The 24,339-nt window shown below is 35.2% G+C and overlaps 1 protein-coding gene across 10 annotated transcripts in view; it reads right to left on the bottom strand.

The window, feature by feature from the left end:
- ERC1 (ELKS/RAB6-interacting/CAST family member 1) overlaps positions 1-24,339 on the bottom strand; it is a 342,335-nt gene that overhangs the window by 156,361 nt on the left and 161,635 nt on the right. For 5 of the 10 annotated variants that reach the window (XM_078156086.1, XM_078156083.1, XM_021001454.2 and 2 more), the window contains 2 exons: positions 15,745-15,876; positions 4,053-4,213 (listed from right to left, as the gene is read on the bottom strand). In XM_078156086.1, coding sequence (XP_078012212.1) covers positions 4,053-4,213; positions 15,745-15,876 — 293 coding nt within the window. The remainder of the gene's footprint in view (positions 1-4,052; positions 4,214-15,744; positions 15,877-24,339) is intronic. The other 5 variants (XM_078156089.1, XM_078156085.1, XM_078156087.1 and 2 more) reach the window with 1 other exon arrangement.

Genomic DNA, 24,339 nt, shown 5'->3' with positions numbered 1-24,339 from the left:
ATGCATATGGTTTTATTAATGGAATGACACTAAAAAAGATGTATAACCATCCACCGAAGGATCACTGACACTTGCAAATGAAACCTCTTATACGTGTTTCCAACCCTATTTGAATGCGATTTCCTTAAGAGCAAAGACTGTCTTACTTTTCTATTGGTACCCCCAGCACTTAGCACAGTTCTTCCTACATATTAAGTTATTTTTCATTCATTCATTTAATAAAATGAGTTAACATTTGCAAAGCACTTAACACAGTACTTGGTACATAGTAAGTGTTTAATAAATGCATGTTCTCTTCCACCTCACTGACATACAGGGCAATGGAAAGGAAAATGAGATTAAAAATATGATTAGATGATGAGATCTTTAGAAAATTGCATTTTAACTAGATTATTTTATCTAAGAAAGACAACACTCAATTTCTGCTAATGAGATAGTTTCTAAAATGAATCCATTTCCTCCTACTATGCAGACATCTGGCCCTGAATAAATGGAACATAAGTAAAATTTAATGAAGAAAACAAGAAAATTCCAAAGCTCAACATTAGACATCAAAATGAAAAAAAGCCGAGTTATAAAAATATCAGAAATGGTCAGGTGACACCTCCCCCCAAAAAGGGGAGGGAATGAAGATTAGAGCTATGCTCACTTCCTTGAAGCCATCACTCTAACATTTGGTATGGATTCCAGTTCTGACAAAGCACAGAAAAGTTCTGTTTGGCTTTTATGTCCTTCATAATCTGGTCCCATCCTACTTATCCAGTCTTAGCCTGGACTCCTCTCCACACACTCTATGATCAAGCAACACTGGCCTTCTTACTGTTCTTTGCATGGGACACTCACCCTCCTGACTCCAACATGGTGCCTTTTCTTTGACTGTCCCTCATACCTGGAATACTTTCCCTCCTCATCTCCACTTCCTTGATTCCCTAGCTTCTTTCAAGAATTAGTTCAAACTCTACAATCTACAAGAGACTTTCCCTAGCCCACTCTTACTTCCCCATGGTTTCCCTCAAATTGCCTCCCATTTACACTGTATATATCTTCTATTTACAGAGTTATATGCAAGTTATGTCCCCCATTAGAATGTGGACTCCTTCAAAGTGGGAACCATGCCTGACCCTTTCTTTGTATCCTCAGAGTTTAGTATAGTGCCTGCCATACAGTAAATGCTTAATAGTACTTGCTGACTAGCTATAAGATTCAGAAGACAGAGAAAAGAATCAAGTTGAGAGGCATAAACAATTCCAGAAAAAGAAGATAAATATGGAGAGACAGACAGGACAACATGAATGTGTATCCATTATGTATATATTAACAAGCACCTGACATGGTGGTTCAGCTCAATTACTTGTCAGAAAAATGGATATAAGATGCATCATTTTAAGTTGCTATGATTCTCACATACACACACCTGAGAGATATTCCTCCCCACACCAACTCTCAGGATAGTCAAATTTATAGGTCAATAAAAAATGTTTTCTTAGAAGTAAAAAGTATAATTTTGTTAAGTTATATAGTTTTGCAACGGGTAGGAGTGCAACAGAAACCTGGACGAAGGATTAAGGAATAGGGACTCATCCAGATCTCGTGGTAGCAGACCACATAATCTAAATTGTTTCTTTCCATTTAGCTAAGTTTTTGTTTTATGATATTTTTTAAATAACAAAAAAAATAAAATAAGCAACCACAACACAAAGAGTAGGGGAACGAATGCTGGCCCTGCCAATAAAAATGTTCCTTTTCTTTTGAGGCCTGGCTAAACAACAAAAATGTTTCTAATGAACCACTGTCAGGCTCAGTTTACCACCACACTGAATAGTTGAATAACTCTCCAAATCTAGGGCAATCATTTATTTGTAAAATATTGCTGAAAAATTACAATCATAAAACCCAGAGATGGGAAAAAGATCACATCCTCTACCCACACCATTTATATCTCATTCCTTCACCAAATCTGAGAAGGACATTCCAAAACAGGGTATTTTTCTAGAGTTTAGTTTAGCCTTAGATTTGCCAAGAACAGACAAAACTGACCAGAAGTGAAATATACTTTCATACTTTCCTCTGATATAATTTCAAACTTTCTCCATTAACAAAAGCAGAATCACACTTGGACTTTAATATCACTGTATTTGATGTGCATCATGAGGAAGAAAACATAGACAGTAAAGAGTGGCTAGACCAGACCAAGTCCATGAGGGAAATGACACAACTGCTGAGCCTGAGGAATCAATTTTTGGGGTTATCCCAAAGAGAGGAAGTTAGAAAAAACATCACAGATATTAATGGTATAGAAAAAATGGGGATTAAGAAAACATAAATAACTACTGAAGAAGACAGCTGACTTCTCCATTATTTAGGTCAGTTTAATAAACAGCTTCATCAGCACCTCTCAGCAGCCTCCTCTTCCTCTGACTCATGCTGGATTATTCTCTCACCTGATGGCTTTTGCATATAGAACAGAGAACAAGAAGCTGCTTCTTCCTCACGGGATATGCTTCATTTGTCTTTGCTGAGAATTTCCCATCAGCTAACTCCAACAACAAGAATTTATTTTAACTGACACATTCTTCCAGTCTCTAATCGCTTGACACCTGGGATGATTTCCCTCAGTCATTTTAGATAGTGTCTCTCTAACCACTCCATTTTTTAAAACCATATCTAAGATCATTAAAACATAGGAAGCAGGAGGGATTGCCAAGCATTAAATCTAGCATTAACAAGGATTAAGTAGCAAGGCATAGTGGAACAAACCCTAGACATAGATTTTGAAGACTGAATTTACAAATATACTGAACTTTTAAATTTAAAATACAATTTTTTTATCTGGAAAACATTAATATAAATATTTAGACTACTTAATTCGTAAAGTAGTTGTAAGGGGGGCAGCTAGGTAATGCAGTGGATAGAGCACTGGCCCTGGAGTCAGGAGGATCTGGGTTCAAATCTGAGCTCAGACACTTACTAGCTAGCTGTGTGACCCTGGGCAAGTCACTTAATCCCCACTGCCTCCAAAATAAAAACGAAAACGAAAACAAAAAGTAGTTGTAAGGATTAACTGTACAAATGTGCATTAGTATGTAAGGAAATCCGCACCCATAAAATGTGATAGAGATGTGAAATATCAATATTACAATAGTCAAGAATCATCAGTAAGACAGGTAAATCAGCTAACAATGACAATATTGTCCTTGGGAAATTGGTAACTGAAATGATGGAAAAAATTGGTATAGGTTCATTATTCATAAAGCTTTCTGGACAAGAGATTCTCTCAGTGACCACACAATTTTAAAGATATAAAGGTGCACTGTATAGAACAGAATTAACATAGTTAGCAGTTTATCAGTAAAAGATACAGAGCTATTAGTGGAATGGAAGTTCAATATGAGAAGTGTGACACGACAAACAAAAGAGCTAATGTGACTCTGGGTAGCATTGGGACATATAATTTCCAGGAAATAAGCAAGTGATAGTTATTCCCTCTACTGGTCAGACTATACCAGAAGTATTGTCTTCTGTTCTGGGAGCAACAGTTTAAGGTGGACATTGATAAGCTGGGCAATGAAGATGTTGAAAAGACCTTGAGTGCACGTTATATGAGGTCAGGTTAAGGAACTTGGAACTTTGGGCCTGGAGAAGAGATCTGACAGAAGTCTTCAAGAATGTGAAGCAGCTTTCATGGAGAAGAGAGATTTCTCTGCTTGGTTCAAGAAAGCAGACCCAGGAACAATGGATACAAATCTCAAAGCAGCAAATTCAAGCTTGTGGTAAGGAAAAATTTTCTGACAATTAAAGCCACTCAAAAGTGGAATAGAGTGCCTTGGGAGAAAGGAGGTAATCCATCACAGGAGGTATTCAAACACAGATTAAGGTTGGTATTTTATAGTGGGGCTTCCTTTTAGGTTCGCCTATATAGCCACTAACATCCCTTCCACCTCTAAAACTTTGTAATTCTCTAAGAGCTGATGAACAATGATAAGAAAAGATAAAAGCAATATCAGAAAAGATTTCTAACAAGTATTTGTATGAATTAAATTATAAGCACTTACTTCATCTCCAAGACCTCTTCCAAATGTTTCCTCCTTTCTGCTCGAAGATTGGTCAAATGAGTTTCCTTCTCTGCTAATGACTGTTGAGTAGAAGACAACTTTGCTTTCATGGACTCTAGCTCCTGTTTTACCTTTTCCATGGCCAACAACAACTCCTCCACCTTTAAGGAACATGGGAATGAGAAAAAATAGAACACAATCAACAAAAAAGAATTAAGTCATGGCAGCAAAGGAACGCATAAAAGCTTATGAAATGTGACATAAATGTTGGAACAAATGAATCCAAATACACACTCTAATATAGACCTAATATTTCTGACTCACTTAAAGAGCTCTTATGGTTAATATGACATCATCTGAAGTTTTAAGTCAATCTTATAAGTAACCAATCACACTTCTTTGTGTTTGGGTTAAGTGAAGGAAAAAAAACAACTTTCCATTCTCGATGAACCATACTCTAACACCTCAAACACAGATGTTTTAAAAATGATAGAGTATTAAAATTTTATTTTTGAGAAACTTCCTATAAATCACACTATAAGTTACAGGACAGAATTAGAGAAGGATCCTCAAATAAGATAACAGAAACAACTATCAATGATGCATCCTTAAAGAAAAGGAAGGTATCAATTAAGAAGCACAAATAAAGGAGCCATTTTTATCCCTTCAAATCAGACTTTTATTGCGTGTTCTACTTTTCCCTTTGAAAAACTACTAGAAATCAAAGAGAGTGATATCCCAAATCTGGGCAGACAGAAATTGTAAGGAATATGAAGAAAAAAGAAAAATTATGTTCGAAGGACTAATAGCAGGAAAGTGGGGAAAGATTTTTTAAAAAGACAAGAAAAAGAATCAGAAGGCAGGGTATAGACTTCATGAGCCATTTCCATTTTTTTCTGAACATTCACACAAGGAAAATTATTCATATTAGCATTTTTTCATTTTAATTGAAGGTCAAAAGGCAAACTTACCACAAAATACATCTGTTTAGTAACCAAAAACACCCTCCAGTGATCAAGCACCTAGCCAACTGCAATAATCACAAGTTGACTACTTGCCAAGCTGTAATTATTGTGACAATAAACTTTTTCCTAATGAGTGAGGTAACAGGGGAAGTGAAGGAGGGGTGAAAGAGGGAACTTTTAATATTTACTACTCTACTCCTAGCTAAAATGCAAGACTGTACCTCTAGTACTAGGGGATGGCCAGAGGCAAACCAATCACATGACAAATATGGATTATTAATAGGATATATAGATTATAACACATAATTGCTGGACAATCTCCTCCCCCAACCCCAATCTCACTACTTTATTATTTGTAAAGTAGATATGGTACTTTTAAAGAATACTGGGGAAAAGTGTGAAGGGGGGACTCTTCATATCAAAAGGTAAACTACTGAATGTGAGAACTGATATAGGAAGCCTACATTATAGAACTCATTTTTCTTTGTACACTAATTGAAAAATTAAATGATTGAGTCAATGTTGTGCTATGAACCTGAAATGTATAAACATTTGTCAAGTCTTTTCATGTTTAATAGCCTTGTTCTAAAAAAGATCATGTATTTCCTTAGAAAAACTTATTTCTGTTTACAAAAAGCAACTACGAAAAGTGTGTTTAAAGAATTATCTTTAAAAAAAATTATCTTGTAGCTAAAAATAGCTCATATAGCCACAATAATCAACCACCAACCTGTGTTTCATTAAATGGATCTTTTTTTTTTTAAGCATAGGCAATGGGGTTAAGTGACTTGCCCAGGGTCACACAGCTAGAAAGTGTTATGTGTCTGAGGCCGGGTTTGAACTCAGATCCTCCTGAATCCAGGGCCGGTGCTCTATCCACTGCACCACCAAGCTGCCCCTCAATGAGATCTGAAGAACTTCATAATTTTGGGGCAAATCAGTTTTTAAAAGAGATATGTAAAATATTTTGGAGTGGAACTTCATGGGATATTAGGAGTATTTAAGTCATTTGCACCACAGAAAAATACAAAATCAATAAAAGGGACTGTAGCTATAACTCACATAGGGAACCCTCTGACGAGACCACTCACTCTACAGAAAAAAAGACAGCACCCTATCTGCCTGTTGCAGAATTCTCCTTCCTAGAACATGGAGAGATTAAGTGATTCTTCTAGCATCACGCAATCAGTACATGTCAGAGGAAAGGGACCATGGTAAAGTAGCTAGAAAGCTGGCACCAGAGCCAGGAAAATTAGGATTTTGGGTCCTGCCTCTGAATAAATATGAGGTAGTAAGTATAAAATAATTATGGAAGGAAGATATTAGTGATTGAGAGAATTAACAAAGGCTTTATGTAGAAGGTGATACTTCAGCTAAGTCTTAAAGTAAGGGTTCCTTAGGAAAAAGGGTATGGCCGGTGCAAACATACATAGATGGGAGACGGAGTGCCATTGTGGGAAGAACAGGAAGAGATTCAGTTTGGCTGAGTCACAACTTACAGTACCCAGAGGCAGCTTTGTGGTACCATGAATAAAAGCAATGGGCTTGGAGTCAGGAATTTCAATTCTGCCTCAGACGTAGACTAGCTGTTTGACCATGAATTACTTCTCTCAGTCTCAGTTTGAACTTCCGTACAATAAGGGGCTTAGACTCTGCCTCTAAAGTACCTGCCAGGTCTAAATCTATGATCCTATAAATAACGTATAATGAGCCAGGATGTAAAAGACTTTGAATGTCAAATAGATGAGACGTAATTTTAAATGTTCAGGAACTGATTCACAAGGTCACTGGAGGAGAAAGTATCAAAGGTGAGGGGGGAAAATTTTTAGACCTTGTTAATAGCCAAAAAAAAGCAAACAACAGATTTTAAATATACTGACTTATATGGTTATTATACATGAAATTTTTATGAGGGGAACCTAAACACAGATAATAGCTATCCTTAAAGAGTATACCATTAGTAATGAGATGGTATTTCATATGTGATATTCCACAGCAGACTGCACCTTTACCATCATATAACTGACTGAAAAATGCAATTATGCATTATGCTAGGGACTTGGGACATAAGCATAGGAGGAAAAGCAGCAGAAAGTCGTGTCATGAACAGCCAAAGAGGAGTGAGTCACCTTGAAGGCAAGGGTGGTGAATGATAACAAATGTGGCACATAGGTAAAAAAGGATTAGGCCTGAGAAAAGACCATTAGATTTAGCAAATCACTGTAAACTTTAAAAAGAATTGGTTCAGTTGAGCAATGAGGTCTGAAATCAAATTACAAAATTTGAAGCCATGCTCACCAGGTGCACAAAGGTGTCATGATGAAGTAATCAAAGCTATCTATAGACATACGAAGAAATGCTCTAACTTATTACTGATTGGAGAAATGCAAATTAAAACAATTCTGAGGTACTACCTCATACCTATTAGATTGGTTAATAGGACAGAAAAGTGGCAGATGTTGGAGGGGATGTGGGAAAAATGAGACATTAATTTACAGTTGTGAACTGATTCAACCATTTTGTAGAGCAATTTGGAACTATGCCCAAAGGGCTATAAAACCATGCATACACTATTAAGGTCTGTATCCCAAAAGAGATTAAAAAAAAAAGAAAAGGAAAAGGACCTATATATACAAAATATTTATACCAGCTCTTTTCTGCTGGCAAAGAACTGGAAGTTGAGGGGATGCTCATCAACTGCGGAATGGCAGAACAAATCGTGGTATATAATTATGATGGAATATTATTGTGCTGTAAGAAATAATGAGCAGAATGCTCTCTGAAAAATCAGGACTTACATGAGGTGATGCAAAATGAAATGCACTGTGTACAAAGTAACAGCAATATTGTAAGATGATCAACTGTGAATGACTTAGCTATTCTCAGCAAAACAACGATCCAAGACAACTCTGTTATAATGAAAAATGCTGTCCATCCCCAGAGAAAGAATTGATGGTGTCTGAATACAGATTGAAGCATACATTTTTTACTTTATTTTTCTTGAGGTTTTTTTTCCTGTTTTCTTTCACAACATCGCTATTATGGATATAGTTTGCATGACTATACATGTATAACCTACATCAATCTGGTTGCTCTCTCAATTGGGGAAGGAGGGAAAGATTTTGGTACTCAAAGTTTTAAAAACAAATGATAAAATTTGTTTTTACATGTAACTGGGGAAAAAATAAAAATACTAAATAAATTCAAACAAGGTTGTCATGAAAGACATCCAAATTGAAGAGGTAATTTAATTTAGTTAATCTGCAATTGAAGATTATGAGCAACATCACCTCATAAAAAAATGGAAAGGAGTTGTGAAAGCTTGGTAAAAAATCCAATTAAGCAAAGTGATCCACGTATTCTCTCCTCCATAATTAAGACAGACATAATATTCTATTTTCTTGTAGGCTTGTTAGAGTTCGTTTTAAAATCTACCATACAGCGCAGATTCACTGAGCTAGTGTTCATTAGTGTAAAAAAATACTATTGGGTTTATCAAACACTAATATTTTATATGCATTTGGTTGGATTTCTGGCTACTATTCTATCACAATAACTTATTCTTTCTTCTTTTCCTAGGATGAAGTGAATTTTGATAAATGCTCTGATACAAGAGCAAGGCAAAAAACTTCACTGGATTTTTGTTTCTGGCATTCTTTTGATATTCCAGACCATTTATTTTTTTCAAAAAAGTTTCATTGTGGTTTCATCCAATCCTAAAAATGAACTTCTTGGCACTGTTATTGCATTAAATATTAAAGTTAATATGGAATGGAATGTCTTTTTATTATATTAATCTCACTCACGAAAAACAAATGTCCCTCCAATTATTCATATCTTTATTTCAGTGATTTAGTTTTAGAGCTGTCAATATTTGTCATGTGTTATTGATCTTTATTGGTATTAAATAATGCAAAAGATTTTTGTAGCTTAATCTGGTTCTTGGGACAGCTAAATTCTTCTATTGTTTATGTCTTAATTCATATCTTTAGGGTTTCTAAATATATGATGTCATCAAGTTGAAATTGTAAGTATTTCCAAAACTATGTCAAGTAAAAGCAGTTATGCCAGACATGGTAACACATACCTGTAATTTCTGCTACTAGGAAGGCTGAGGCTAGTGGAATGCTTGCATTTGGGGATTCTGAGCTGAAGTCATTAAGTGGGTCAGATGATCCCACAAACCATAGCAATATGATGAGCTCCTGGAAAGATCACCAGGCTGCCCAAGAAGGGGTGAACCAATACAGGTGGGAAAATATGGCAAGATAAGTTCCATGACAATCAGTAGCAGGATTGGGCCTCAGAAAAGGTGCTGTACTTATATAGTCTGACTGAGAAAGAGAGAACCAGTCTCCAAAAACAAAAACAAAAAACCCAAAAGATAATTAGAGGAAAGGAGGAGGGAAGGCAGTAAGCACTTATTAAGATGATCATGCACTAGGCATTGTACTAAGTGCTTTATAAATATTATTTCATTTGAAATAATAGTGAAAGTGGGCATACTTGCTTTATACCAGCTATTTAGAGGAACTGCTCCCAGAGATCCTCTACTGAGTATTATATTGACTCTTACTAAGATAAGTACTTTTACTGAGCTAAGGAAAAGACCCTCTCATACCTTTTTCTCAAAGAATTTTCATGAAAGAAATGCCTTTTTTGCATCTAGTGATGTAATCACTGGGGAGAGGGAGGAGAAAAGGGAGTGTTATTATGTTCATAGTATTATATTTTTAGTCTTGCTGCTCTTGAATCAGTCTTGGTCAAAAAAATTCTGCATGCTTGTGATGATGAATTTCATACATGTATGTACTGCTTTATTCAATTAGTATTTTACTTATTATTTTAGAAACTATATTCACATTTTTTGTCGTCCAGCTCTTCAAACAAGCCCAACTCTTTGTGACCCCATGGACCACGGCTGCCAGTACTATCCATGAGGTTTTCTTGGCAAAGATACTGGAGTGGTTTGCCATTTCCTTCTCCAGTGGATTGAGGCAAACACAGATTAAGTAATTTGCCCAGGATCACACAGCTAGTTAAGTGTCTGAGGCAGGATCTGAACTCAGCCTTTTCTGACTCCCAGCCCAACGCTCTATCCAGTGAGCCACATAGCTGCCTCTGCTAGATAGTACTTCTTATAGATACACACACACACACACACACACACACACTCTCTCTCTCTCTCTCTCTCACTTACACTCTTCATATATACACAAAAACTTTTGGAACAAAGATTAGAACATTTGAAGTTATTCAACTTTGAATCTCACCAGGTAAGGGTAGTTTGTCTTCTCTCAAGAGTTTAAAATATTAATTTAAAAGATATTCAAATTGCTGATTTCTTATTTGCCAGTTTGAGTTCATTTATAATTTCAAATAGCTGTTTCAATGATGACACTTCCTCCTCTTTTTGGCAGATTACACAGGTGGTAGATTACAAGTCTGAAATTTTGCATATGCTGTCAGATGAGGTAACTTTGTCTCTTGGTTTTATTCAAGTGTTATAACTTTATAAGTTTTCTAAGTTTCATAACCCTCTGCTATGAAAGACAGTTCAATGGTGAGTATGGAGAAAGTGGTATACAGGAATATAATTTTAATGTAAATAATAAAAGGTATTAAATAAAAAAATTGAAAATATATCTATGTGGTACAACCTAATATTTTAAATTTATTTTCTCTTTATTGTTATCTCTTATTTTTATGTGCTGACTTGCATTTTTCTCTCCCATTAAAAATAAATTTAATGTTTTGTCAATTTGGCAGAGCTTTCAAAGAAACATTTCTTGGCTTTTATTTTTCAATCTAACATTTTCATTTTCTATTCTAAACTTTTCTACTCTTTACTTCATAATCTATTTTTTAATATTTCCATTGGACTGTTACTTTGTTCCTTTTCTTATGCTTTTAAGGGAAAGTTAAATCTACTTATTTTTTATTTTTATTAAATTTGCTTCTAAGAATACCTTTAGCTACATGCTATATATTTGATATGTGACATTATTGCTGTAATTTTCTTTTACAGTCTATATTGCTTTTTAGTAGCCAGTAGAAGCTCTGAGCTCACTCTTCCAACACACACTTACACTTGCAGAGAGGATTCCTAAAACGTGGCTGGCAACATCTCTCCTTCAGGGTTCTCAGGGTTCCAGAGAAGTTTTTGCTATAGTTCACAACCCCAAATTGGTATGCTTCAGTTGATTTTACAATTTTTAAAATATGATAACTGTCTAATAGATTATTATTTAGTTTATGTATAGCTTTATATTTTTTCTCTTTTTAATATTTTTTCTCTCATTTTGATCTGAAAATACTGAATATGATTTTCAAATGTGTAAATCTCTTACACGTTAAATTTTTGTGGGCATTCCATAGGTACTTGAAAAGTTTATGTATAAGTGCAAGTATACATATACATATATATATTCATATATGCAAATATATATAATATGTACATTATTTCTCACACTGTTTTCTCTGTGTATCTGAAATTCCATTTTGACTATTAAACATTTTTATCATTTTCTTTATTTGCTTTGCCACACTCTTGTAATACTAGAAGTTGCCTATTATATTATGTCTATATCATTTTATGTAACTGTTAATCTTTTAATGAATTTATCAAATTGTGTGGTTTTAAATTAAGGATTGTTACATATCTGGTATTCATTCTTTGTTCACCACTCAAGTCTACGCATGTTTTGACATTTCAATTTATTTCTAATTTTAATTCAACTCTATTAAGTATATTGCTAAAACTTTTGATTTGTTAAACTTATATTTGCATGATTTATTTTAGATCAAATTCTTAATTTTAATCTACACACATATACACATTAAGGATGCTTCCTGCAAACAGTATCAATGAGTTTTGCTTCTTGATTCACTCTGTAACCATTTTCTTTCCACTAAGACCATTCACAGTTATAAGTAATAAACTAAATATCATTTTGTAAATTTTCTTATTGTTCTTGATCTTTTCTGAAGATTAGCCTCCTGAACCCATGAAAACTTGTGAATAAAAACAAGGTATATTTCTGATTTTAGTACTATTTCTTCACTACACTAAAGTTTAACTCTTTTAATTATAAACAGAAGTGTACTTTTTTCCAAATGGTAACTCTTTTCCCACTTTCACCTTCATTTTTCACAGTAATAGTTTTTCACGTATGTTAAATACTTGTTTAATAGTGAGTGAACAAATGTAAAGTAAGCAGAACTAGAGAAACTACAAACAACCACACACATGTAAATGGAAAGTAAAATAATGTTAAAAAAAACAAATTGAATGAAGAGAAAATATAATAACTAAGTTTGGAGACCCCCAAAATATATGAAAATGCACTTTCCTTCATTCATTGCTAAGACCTCTTAAACAATTCTGAGGCAGAACTCACCTACAATAGTTCTTCATTGGATTTCTTGCTAATTATTCAGTTTGGTGAGAACTACAGCAGCTCACTTTTTCTTCAGGCAGCTATCTTGTTACTACAGAATTTATTAGATGAATTAAATATATTATATCACTGAATCCAAAATGGAAAAACGCATCAAACACTATGCTAAGTGCTAGGGACATAAAACACAAAAGAAGAGATTTCTTGCCCTCAAGAACTTTACATTCTACTGGGGAAACAGGATGAGACCAATGGTCTGATCAGTCACAAAGATATAAATGAAAACGTAGATCAATCCATTGATACACCCTTAACAGAATCACTCCAGTGACTCTGTGTGACTTTCAGTATCAGAAATGAAGTCCAACATTGGGCAATTAAAGCCCTTCACAAGCAAGCCCCTTCCAATCTGCTTACACACTACTTTTCTCCATCACACTCTATTCTCTATTCCTCCCAAATGACACGCCACATGCCAACTCGCTTTATACTTTATGCTAACTGAAATGTTCTCCTTCCTCTTCCCCTCAGTTTCCCGGGCTTCTTTTCCCAGTCTCCTTAGCTTCTGCATAAGAAATTATTTTCCATCCATCTGTATATATCTAGTTATTTTCACACTGTCTCTCCCATTTGAATATGAGATCCCTGAATGCAGGGACTATATATTATTTTGGCTTTCTTTTTATTATCAGAACTTAGAGCAGTGCCTGGCACATAGCAAAAACTTTTTAAATACTTGCTGATTGATTAATAGTGATTTGATTACAATCACCAAGGAAAGAGTTCCAAAGGCAGAACTGAGAGTGAGAGAGTACATGTACTCATGGCTCTAAGAAGTACACAGCTGAGCGGCTTACTTCTTCTCAGCCTCTGGTAGTATGACTTGGAAGATGGCAGCGCAAATGGAAAATGGTGGAGTTGTAGATGAAGACACATGATCCTAGGGAGGGCAGAGCCAAGCGCTTTAGGTCCATCCAAGGATAAATTGGTATACATACTGGTATAAATTTCCTGACAGGATAATAGGATAAACCTTAGTTTAGATGAGAGAACATGGCCCATTGTTTAAGTATCAGCCTGTAAACTAAGGTATCATGAATTCTGATCCCAACTCTGCAATGGTAATAACACTGTATTTAGTAATATGACTAAGCTGATTCTAAAGGAATATATCAGAACTTATAAACTCAAATATACATTGTTTCTCAAAGTAGTCATCATTTTACCAATGATTTCATTAAACTGCCATTAACTCAAAATATGTTAAAATTCCTTTTTCAAAATTGTCGTCAATGTTAGCTGACAAAGTCCACAAGAAAAAAAAGTCTTTCTATGACTTTTCTAGTTATATGTGGTTATTCTGCTTTGTTTTTTTTAAGTATTACTCACCTTGAATATTCACCATATTTATGAGACTTAGATATAAATAAGTTTTGATTTTTTCCAAAAATTCAATCTACCCTCAAAGACCAAATATTTGCCACAATTAAGATTATGCAAGATAGCAATGTTGTGGTAATATATATACATTTCTATAATAGAATTATAAGGAAGGGGACAATATTGCTTTCAATATATACTTTTTGGTAGGTAGAGGTAATAGATACCAAATAGATAATATTTCCACTTATGTTGCTTGAAAAGTCAAAGATGTTCATATTTCAAGAAGCAGAGCAATTTCTTCTAAAGAGTTTTTCTTCTTTGTACAGGTACTAAATTTCTGGACTTTGATACAATTTTATTAGACTTTATTTTCTCCCAAGTCCCCCCCCAAAAACAAACAAAACCCAACCCCAAACAGTTCTTTTTTTTAAAAAGGATTTCAGAAATCTGTTGAGTATTGCATCTAAGTAGCACAATAAAGCAAAACACTAGATTATTAATATTTATGCTAGGATTTTAAAAGAGTAAGAAAATGAAAACATGGTAGGAGAAGAGGAATAGGGTAATTTCTGAGACAAACAAAAAAAGCAACTTCTTCATACCTTGAACCATTTAGAAGCCAAATGATTGGTCTTATGGACTAAATCACTGAATAGCTTCACACGGGGAGTAGCAGAAAAGCAGAAAACAAAATAAATAAGAAAGAAAAAGCATGGTATTAAAAGCAAATTATAATCAGAGTCAGGCAATAATAAGCTTGAAAAAGAAACACAATCGACAGCAGCATGCAATCAATGTAGTGAAAAGAAATAAACCTAGAATATAGATAAAACCTACTGTTAAAATTAATAAAAGTCTATGTTTTGTATATATCTTCAGTGTGAACATTTTCATTAAATAAAGAGTGAAAGGTGAAAAGCAAGGGATAAAAGAAATTTCAAGGAGGAAAAAATTAAGACTTTTTAAAATGAAGAAAAGAATGTAGGGGGGGAAATGGGTGAAATACAACTAAAAGGAAATCTCCTTCCAGTCTTGGACCAATGACTGCTTGCCATTCCTCCACTACCTAAGGTCAGTTGAACTGGTACACAGGGAATTATTCAATAATTGGACACAACATTTGTCTAGAAGCAGAGCAAGGAAGACCACTCACTTTGAGACCTGATAAATTTTCTCTTGGTACTGCTAAAAAAAAAAAAAGTCTTATCATGAGAAAGCATCCTCGTGGTATATGCATAAGACTGCCTCCAAAATGAAGGTTCTTCTTATTTCTCAACTTGCTGCAAAAGGAAAAATCTCATAAAAATTATACCAAATATTCTCAACTTAAGGCAGCAAAATCAATCAAACAAAATTTGATTAAAATCACAAATGTAGTCAACTCAGTAAGGGAAAAGGATAACTGACATAAGGCCCCTTCAGTGGACCTGAAAAAAATGGCACTTTATTCTTTTTAACTTTTCCTTGCTAATTACCCTTTGAATGTTATTAATGAAGAACAGAAAGATGGAGTAGTGGGATAAAAATCAATTTAAAAAATATAAACTAAAATGTTATGTTCCCTGCTCTCAAAGAGCTTACAATGTAAAAATATGAAAATGCATAGGCAGAAGAATTATTCAAAATGCTGTTCAATGAAAACTCTATTTCAATGTTAAATTGGTTTCCATGATTCCAGTAACTAAGAAGATGCATGAAAACATACAAAACCAATGCCTCAGAGAAGAGTACTATCACAATGTGATTTCAAGATATACATGTATATTTAAATTCCCATACACTTAATGTTAAAGAGACGCTTCCAACTTCGGGAACACTGATCCTGACCCTGGAATACTTAAACATGGCCAAGTGTTAAGATCTGCGAAACATAAGATGCGACCTAGAACTAAGAAGTTACCAGCTGAACTGGCAGAAGTGCCAGTCATTGACAAAATAGCAGACCTGTTTTTCAGCACTGGTCCTGGCTGACTCCTCTTGAGCTAGCACCATTTCTCGTTCAGCAGTTATCTGTACACTTTCTCTTAGAGCCTCTTCTAGTTCTTCAATTCTGTCATCCTTCTTACGGAGATTGTCCTGGAAAATGATGGAAGATGGGATGAAGAAGACCAATGCAGACCAAAAGAAGACCTTGTTTTTCAAGAAAGTGATCATGGCTAAAACAATTCTTTCCTCCCAGAAGCAAATTCAGGAAGCAGAAAAAAAGTATCCAGAGAGAAAAGGAAAGAAGAAAGGAAGGAAGAGGAAGTAATAAAGACTGAAGGGACGAGCAAGCAAAGCAAGACAAACATGCTGGATGATGAACTGCATGATGCAACAGCACCAATAAAATTGCTTGCATTAGCATAGGTAGCAGAGTTTATTAAGGAATGTAGACATTTTGGAACCCATAATCTTGGTTTACAGCCAACTGAAATGGAGTCCATATAGCTAAACTGAAGGCCTACATACTCTGTTTCTTCTAGGCAAGTCATACTACGTGGAGGTAAAGAAGCCTTTATTATTCTCACAAAAAAAAATTCTGGCAAATTAATATTTTAAAGAAGAAAATCAGAGATGTTTGGGGAATATAGAGTTTCATATGACTCTAGAAAAATCTTTGTGTACACTTATTGAAAACCCCCATTGAAACGTAAGTGAGAGTTTTGGCCTCTGTGTTCCAACTCATCACTGGTCCTTGACAATTCTTCAATAGTAGGTAGTTTCGTTTGTTCTGAAAGGAATCTGTTCTCAATACTGCTAAAGTTATAATTTATTCATAAGAAGGCTGCCAGAAAATCAAAGAAATTGATCCAAAATCCCAAGATACTAAGATAACTGATCATGAATGAGATCTTGAAGGAAGAATAAGAGATCTTGAGATAAAGTATACTGAAGACTGGATTCACTCAATTCACGGTTACAATAGCAAACATGTCTCACTGTCATGCCTGGCCCAAAGGACTGAGAAAATGCACTACTTCTTAAGATTCAGGAAAAAATGATGTGCTATTTTCAACAATAATGATGGAATTCAAAGAATGAAAAGGGGAAGGGATTAAGAGCTCTATTTTGTGCAACTCATTAATTTATTTTACTATTTATTTTTATATGTGAGAAAGCATGATGTGAGTTTGTCTTCTGAGTCTTAAGCTCTTGATCACTCCTAGGTAAGAACTTCTCCTATCTGTGGGCTAGGAGGTAGAAATTGAAAGGACAATCACATTTAATACTTTGCTTTAATTCTAAGATAAAAAGGCTTAGTAATCTTTTGTTTACTATTCTCCTCGAAACAAGAAAAAGTTCAGAATGACATTCAAACCTAGTTAACATTTGAAACTATATCACTTGAATTTGATTTTCAAATTATCAAAAAGATATTGTTCTTCTTCTGGGTTGAAAGTAGAACTAAATGAAAAAACTGGGAAGAAGATAAGAATGTAATTAATGATAGTTCAATCTCCTCAAATACCTCTCTGACTGCCTTGTCAACAATAACACAAAATGTTGAAATTTAATATATTTTTTTTAAACAAATTACTTCCCGAGATCCAACTGCTAATAGTTTCTTTCATTATAATTTTATCTTCATGAATACTATTTTTTTTTAGTTAGACATGGTATTCTAAGAGCAACTAGGTAAAAACACCAGAAGAAGTGTAAGAAATGGTTTAGAGAGCTAGTAATCTGTGAAGGATTAGTAGCAAAGTGATGGGTGAAGAACTGCTAAAGAAGGATCAAAGAAGTCTAAATGATGGAAACTGTAAATTGACTTGCTATATTTACATAAAACCAGTGATTAAGGTCAGCTCATAGTTCAGTTCTATAGAGAAAGTCCATTGATTGGATGAAAGTCCTTTGACTACATTGACAAAAATCAGTTTCAAAAGTTTTTTTCCCCTATATGAAACGAACAAGTGCCACAGGAAATTTTAAAAAAGCCAAAAAAAGGGGGGGGATAGAGGATAAAATGATATTTTATTATATAATTGATATAAATATCCTACCTAAAATGAGTGTCAGCAGACATTTTCAGTTAACTAAAATAAGCCAGAATATTCACAAAGCAAACACTGATGACAGAGATCTTATTCCTCAGAACATAATAGGAAGAATCCATTCAAAAAATAAAATTTGGCTGCAATTTTTTAGGTCTCTCTCTCTCTCTCTCTCCCCACCACCCCCCTCTCTATCCCTCCCCCTTTAAGGCAACTGGGGTTAAGTGACTTGCCCAGGGTCACATAGCCAGTGTTAAGTGTTTGATCTGAGGTCGGATTTGAACTCAGGTCCTCCTGACTTCAGGGCTGGTGCTCTATCCACTGAGCCACTTAGCTGCCCCACTGCAATTTTTTTTTGAGACTTAATAACAAACCTACTAAGATGAGCAACAGAGTTTCCTTTCCCTTTTATTTACTTTATATTCAGACCTTCCATCTAACCCAAAAATATAGAGAGATAGTTCCAGAAATGAGGCAGCTAGGTGGTACAGTGGATGTAGTGCTAGGCCTCAAGTCAGGAAGACTCATCCTTCTGATTTCAAATCTGGCCTCAGACACTTACTAGCTGTGTGACCCTGGAGAAGAAAATGGCAAACCACTTCAGCATCTTTGCCAAGAAAACCTCAAATGGGGTCATGGAAAGTCAGACATGATAAAAACATCTGAATAACCAAAAAGTCCCAGAAATAAACAGTGTAACTTTGTGATACCTCACAACAATGGTGTAACAAAACAAATATTTTTTAATTGCTTGCTTACTAGTCCAGTGGAAAATGAGCATCTATTTCACATGGAGTTTTATTTGAATATGCAACATCTTTTTTTAAAACTCTTAATATAAAAGAAATACAATTATTTTTCATTTGTGGTAGCGGAATTTCTTGGCATTGAGAACCCTACAAAAAAGAAAGGGTCTTAACAGAGAGATAAAATTTCTCATTTTAAAACAGGTTTCTGATGATATCTTAGTAGTTAGTTTCATATTTAGTATATTCACCTATAAATAAAAATTTCATCATCAAAGAAAAATTATTAGTTCTTCATATATCCTGTAAACCAAAAAAGACATCGGCAAAAAACAATGGACATTCTATATTGCTCCAGAAACAGACAATGACAAAAGTACACTGCACCTCTGAAATAGTCTCATAAAATACCTCCACGTGAGAAAATTGAGGCTCAAGGGATTTTAAGTTATCTATCTACTATAATATATACTTAGCACACACAAGAAATCTACCAAAAACTGAGCAACAATGTAGTAACAAAAATGACTGGTATTATAGATTACTGTCACTATGATGAAAATATTTTGAGTAAAACTTCATCAAAGAAAATCTAGGAATAATTCACAATAAAAAAGTCAGATTTGTAACAGGCATAATACATTATTTAAACATTAGGAAAAGAAATAGCATAGTTTACCACATAAACAACAAAATCTTAAAATAATTGCTGACAATATAAAATACTTGGAAGTCTACTTGTCAGCACAAATCCTGGCATATGAACACATTAACAAAATACTTTTCACATAAATAAAGACAAACCTAAACAACTGAAGAAATATTAACAGCTCATGGATAGGACAAGCCAATATAATAAAAAGAACCCTAAGTTAGTTTATTTTTTCAATGCCATACCAATCAAACTACCAAAGAATTGTTTTATGAACTAGAAAAAATAATAACAAAATTCAACTGGAAGAACAAAAAGTCAAGAATATCAAAGAATTCAATGATAAAAATATGAAGGAAGGTGGCCTAGCAGTACCAGATTTCAAACTATATTACAAAGTGGCAATCACGAAAACAATCTGGTCCTGCCTGAGAAACAGAATAGTAGATCAGTTGAATGGATTAGTTACACAATACACAGTACAAAATAACCACAGTAATCTAGGGTTTAATGAAGCCAAAGATGCAAGTATTGGGGTAAGAATTCACCACCTGACAGAAGTTGCTGAGAACATGGAAAGCAGTTTGGAAGAAACTAGGCATAGTTTTCAGACCACATAACAGACCACACTGTATACCAACATAAGATTAAAACGGATAAGTGATTCTGACATAAAGAGTGAAATCATAAGTAAATTAGGGGAGCGTGAAAAAAATGTACCTGTCAGATCTACGGTTTAGGGAAATGATTTAAGTAAATTTAAGTTTAAATTTTCCTTTTACTTTCATCACATACTGATCTTTCATATCATACCTGCCGACATGGGAAAAGAGAAGCTATCACTCTACCCTGTTCCTTCAGCCTCCCTGACTGGAGGCAAAAGAAGAAGCATCATTCCATCAATTCCTCCTGCTAGTCCCCTAGTCTGAGCTTCTTAACACCCTGGGAGGATTTCATCTTGAGGATCAACCCTCTACAGATGTTGATAACCAAATTCCCACTTGGTTATATCCTCCACATCTCAGAACCCCCAGATCACATTATTCAAAGCCCTTTCTCCCTCCCTCTACTTTCCAATCCCTTATTCCTATCCCCCTCAAGCAACCTGCTCCAACCCCCACAATATCCTACACTAAAGCTATCCACCCTTTCCACTTTGCTCTCTGGGATGCTTGCTCCACAGTAACAAACTTGCTTTCATTTCAAATCTTTTCCTTTCCTATTCCTTTCATCCACAGGTTCTCACTGAGACCTGGCTCCCTGCAGAAAACAGCTTCCTTGGCCTCCATTCTAGCCCTGGTAGTATTTTCATTCATTGTCCCAACAGGTCAATGTCAGGGAGTTGGAATCCTTACTGCCCTTTACTGTCACTTCCAGGCTCACTCTCTATCACCTTTATTCCACCTCTGAGGTTCATTCAATCCACTTATGCCACTCACGAGCCATTGCTGGTTATCCTAACTTATGTCTTGTCACTGGAATCTGAATGACTAGAGCAGAGAGTGAGGCTGATGACTTTCCACACCTTTCCATACTTAAATCCAAGTCACTTGCAAGTCAAGACATTACCCGCCTGATGTCAATGGTCCTCTTCGAGAACAAACGATGAACAACAAACAATATTTGCCACCTAATCAAAATTCAGGTACCTATTTGCTACCAACTTTCAGGACGTGCCCTTTCTTTCCTCAGTGAGTTCAATGGCTGGCTCATAGCCATTCTCTTCACCTCAACCTCTGTGCTCATACTAGGAAACTTCAAACATTCCTACTGATACGGGCTCAAACATTTTAACCTCAGTTTCCCAATTTACTCATTTCCCATAACCTGACCTCTGCTATACGCTAGAATGTTCATACCCTTGATCTCACTATCATCCAGAAATAAACTATTTCCATGTTTGTGAACCCTGAAATGCCCATATCTGATCACAAGCTACTATCATTCCACTTCTTCCTCTGCCTTGTAACCCCAAACTTCTTCTGATCCCTAGAACCCTTAGCTCTTTCCCAGGTCATCACCCCTGCAATGTTACCCTCTCTTCTCTTCTCCACCTTGTTTGTTGTGTTGTTGTCAGTCATAACTGACTCTTCCTGACCCTACATAGGGTTTTCTTGGCAGATACTGGAGTCATTTGCCATTCCTTGTCCAGTTCCTTTTATAGATGAGGAAACTGAGGCAAATAGGATAAGGTGACTTGCCTAGGATCACACAGCTAGTAAGTGTCTGAGGCCAGATTTGAACTCAGCAAAATGTCTCTTCCACACTCTAGGCCAGGCACTTTATGCACTGTACCACCTAGCTGTCCCATCTTGACTACTTGGTAAATCAACAATTCTATGTTATTTTTTTTCTCTTGGGTTCCTGGCCCACTCATTCTATTTTTCACCTTCCTCTACTTCTCAAGCTTTGTCTTGAACTCTCTTCTCTTCTGCATCTATACTGTTTCATGTTTCCATGATCTCATCTGCTCTCATGGATTCAGTTATCAACTCTATGCTGATGATTTTAAATCTATTTATTTAGTACTACTTATTCAACTGATAAGTTGACCTCTAGTCTCTCTTCTCTATCTGCTCTTTAAGACATCTTGAATTGTATCTACCATAAACATTTTAAACTCAATATGTAAAAACTGAGCTCACTGTATTTCACCCCCTACATCCTCCCCTCTTCGTAAATTCCCTATTACTGCTGAAGGTACCACCATCATCATCACAATCACCCAGCTTCAAAATCTAGATCTCATTATCAATTCCTCACTCTCCATAATCCCCCACATCCAATATGTCCCCAAGATTCAACATATATCATGTATACACACACACACACATAAACACACACACACACCCTTCTCCTCTAACACTGTCATTGCTCTGATGCAAGTCAGCATCACCTCAGTCTGGGACTACTGCAATGGTTTTCTGATTGGGCTCTCTGCTCCCTATTACCTCTAGGATCAAATAAAAGATTCTGCTGTACTTACTACATTTTCCTGTAATTAATGGTGGTGACTTCTCTCTCTCCACTGATTATCTTCAATTTATCCTCTACATATCTTGTTTGTATATTATTCGTCACATGTTCTCTCCCCCATTAGATTGTAAAGCCCTTGATAGTAGAAATTGTATTTTGTCTTTCTTGTATCCAGAATTAGCACTATGCTTGGCACATAGAAGCAGCTTAATAAATGCTGAGAGAATGACTACCAGTTAATTAACTCTGCATTCCTGGTATGAATCTAACCAAGTCACAATGTATAATATTTGTATTAAGTTGCCATAGTCATTTTGCCAATATTTTTGCACAAATCATGGATTTCCCTACTGTTATAGTCTCATTATTGTCATTCTCTTGGATGAAGTCACTGATTGTTTCTATGATTTGTTGTTTGACTCATTCTTTAGGATTATTCAGTTTCTAATTAATTTTCAGTCTATCTTTCCATGATCCTTTATTATGTGTAATTTTTATTGCATCGTGATCTGAAAAGGATGCATTTAATAATAATTTCGCCTTTTTTCCTCAGATTGTGAGGTTTTTATGCTCTAGTACATGGTCAATTTTTGCACAGGTGCTATGTACTGCTGAGAAAAAGGTACAGTTCTTTCTATCCCCATTCAATTTTTTTCAGAGGTCTACTACATCTAACTTGTCTAAAATTCTATTCCCTCTTTAACTTCTTTCTTGCTTACTTTGTGGTTAGACTTATCTAGTTCTGAGAAGGAAGGCTGAGGTCCTCCACTAGTATAGTTTTGCTGTCTATTTCTTCATGTAATTCACTTCATGTAACTCTTCTCTGAGAATGTGGATGCCATATCACTTGGTGCAAATATGTTTAGAATTGATGTTACTTCATTGTCTATGGTACCTTTTAGAAGGATGTAGTTTTCTTCCTTATCTCTTTTAATCAGATCTACTCTTGTTTTTGCTTTGTTTGAGATCAGGATAGCTACCCCTGCTTTTTTTTTTTTAACTTCAGCTGAAGCATAATATATTCTGCTTCAGCCTTTTACCTTTACTCTATGTGTGTATCTCTTGGCTTCAAATGTGTTTCTTGTAAATAACATATTGTAGGATTATGGTGTTTAATCCGCTCTGCTATCTACTTCCATTTTATGGGAGATTTCATCCCATTTACAGACACTCACTGTGTCTTTCTATCCATCCCATTTTCCCCTTGTTTATGCTTTTCTCTCTCCTTTCTCCCTTTCCCTTCTCACTAGTATTTTGCTTCTGACTACCACCCTCCCTCAATCTGCCTTCCCTTCTATCAGCCCCACTCTCTTTCCTTTTCCCTTTCCCCTCCTACTTCCTATAGGGTAAGTGATATCTATACCCAAATAGTGTGTATGTTATTTCCTCTTTGAGCCAAATCTGATGAAAGTAAAGTTCAAACAATGCTTACCTCCCTCCCTTCTTTAAAAGTTTATTGGTTTTTGAGTGCAGTTCCAAATTACTTTCCATAATGGTTAGGACAATTCACAATTCCACCAACAGCGCACCAGTATACCAGTTTTCCAGTGAACCTTCTAACAATTTTAATTTTTTACATGCAAATGTTTTATACTTAACTGAATGCCAAACAAAAGAAGAATTTTCATATAAATAGTAGAAAAGAAAAAAAAGAATGTAACATGAAACTGCAAATCTTCATGACATACAGCTTGCCTTCATATATACATACAAGTGAATATTTTTGTTGTTGTTGTTGATCAGTTGTTTCAGTTGCCTCTGACTCTTTGTGACTTCGTTTGGGGCTTTCTTGGCAAAGATACTGGAACAATTTTCCATTTACTTCTCCAGCTCATTTTACAGACGAAAAAACTGAGGCAAACAATTGACTTGCCCAGGGTAACAAAGCTAGTAAGTATCTGAAATCAGATTTGAAATCGGGAGTTTTCTTGACTCCAGGGTGGGTGCTTTATCCAGTAAGCACCTAGCTACCCATATATCTATATATGTATATATGTATGTATGTGTGCATATAACAAACTCAACATGTAATTTTCATAGCTCTCCTGTTTGTGATTCTTTCTGGACTTCCTAATGTTCTCTTCTCTAAATCTAAAGTAAAATTCTTAACATATTAGAGAATGATAGCTTTATTCCCATGCTTTCTTGTGATTATGTCAAAATATAATTTCACTATGACTATTAATTC

This window comes from Phascolarctos cinereus, unplaced genomic scaffold (genome assembly GCF_003287225.1).
Source record: "Phascolarctos cinereus isolate Bilbo 61053 unplaced genomic scaffold, phaCin_HiC Scaffold_1;HRSCAF=81, whole genome shotgun sequence".
NCBI classification, from domain to species: domain Eukaryota; kingdom Metazoa; phylum Chordata; class Mammalia; order Diprotodontia; family Phascolarctidae; genus Phascolarctos; species Phascolarctos cinereus.
The sequence above is the reverse complement of the archived record's forward strand: the minus strand, read 5'-3'. Positions and strand labels throughout refer to the sequence as shown.